Below are 864 nucleotides of genomic sequence, written 5' to 3' on the forward strand. Positions count from 1 at the left end.
TATTTTACTACTTTTATTTAATTTATGAAAACGAATATTTATGTTACTTTGTTTATTCCCCTGTTTTTCATTGTAAGAATGCTCAAACNTGAAATATGAAACGGTTAAAAGTTATTGTGTTGTGATATATTTGTTTGTTTTATATATAAACTCTGCAAGCTCAAGCACATATCATCGCATGTAACTTATTGCAACATTAATGTCTATCTCTTCTTTCTTGTTTTCTGTATTTTTACACAAACGGATAGTCTAAGTGTTTGCTTCGGTTGTTTCTACTTTTTTGATCAATCCAGATCGTTCTTTTCGCGCCCACCCGCCACATCCCTGTATTTTTCTCATTGTTCGGGTTTTTTCTTTTTCGAATTCGTTGCTCTACCCGAGAGCCTCATCAAATTTTGTCTTGTTGTGAAAACGTTGTTTTTTCAAAACCTTCGTTTCTTCTTTTACTTCATTTATTTACTTTCTGAAAACGCATTTTTATTTTACTACATTTGTTTAATTTATGAAAACGAATTTTTATTTTACTACNCGTGAGAAAACCCCCGAGATACGGGCCTTCTTACAGCAGGCGTTCGTAGAAAGGATGAAATCCAATAATCCTTTTTCACAAGAGGTGAGTTTCATTCTCATGACACTCCTCTACAGCGGATCAAACCATCCTCACCTTGTGCTGGCTGACATGCTACTAAACATGTCCGCTGAGGAGCGCCTCGCTACGCACAATTGGTGGGTATATCAGAATGCAAATGAACTTATACAGGTTTCCATGTCAATAGCCATCGCCTCCGGCAAGCTTGCCTTCCCTCTGTTTCCAGGCAAACAAATGGACACCCAGAACCGTTGCCTGATTGAGGATGCTATGGG

The 864-nt window shown here is 37.5% G+C and overlaps 1 protein-coding gene across 1 annotated transcript; it reads left to right on the plus strand.

The window, feature by feature from the left end:
- Positions 1 to 502: 502 nt before the first annotated feature.
- TM35_000371390 (uncharacterized protein) lies at positions 503 to 862 on the plus strand (the record flags this gene model as incomplete). The annotated part of the gene is made up of 1 exon (XM_029029439.1): positions 503 to 862. A coding segment is annotated over one exon (360 nt), but the record flags the coding sequence as incomplete, so codon positions are not given.
- Positions 863 to 864: the final 2 nt, after the last annotated feature.

Source organism: Trypanosoma theileri, assembly GCF_002087225.1.
Source record: "Trypanosoma theileri isolate Edinburgh chromosome Unknown TM35_Tth_37_V1, whole genome shotgun sequence".
In the NCBI taxonomy this organism is placed as follows: Eukaryota; Euglenozoa; class Kinetoplastea; order Trypanosomatida; family Trypanosomatidae; genus Trypanosoma; species Trypanosoma theileri.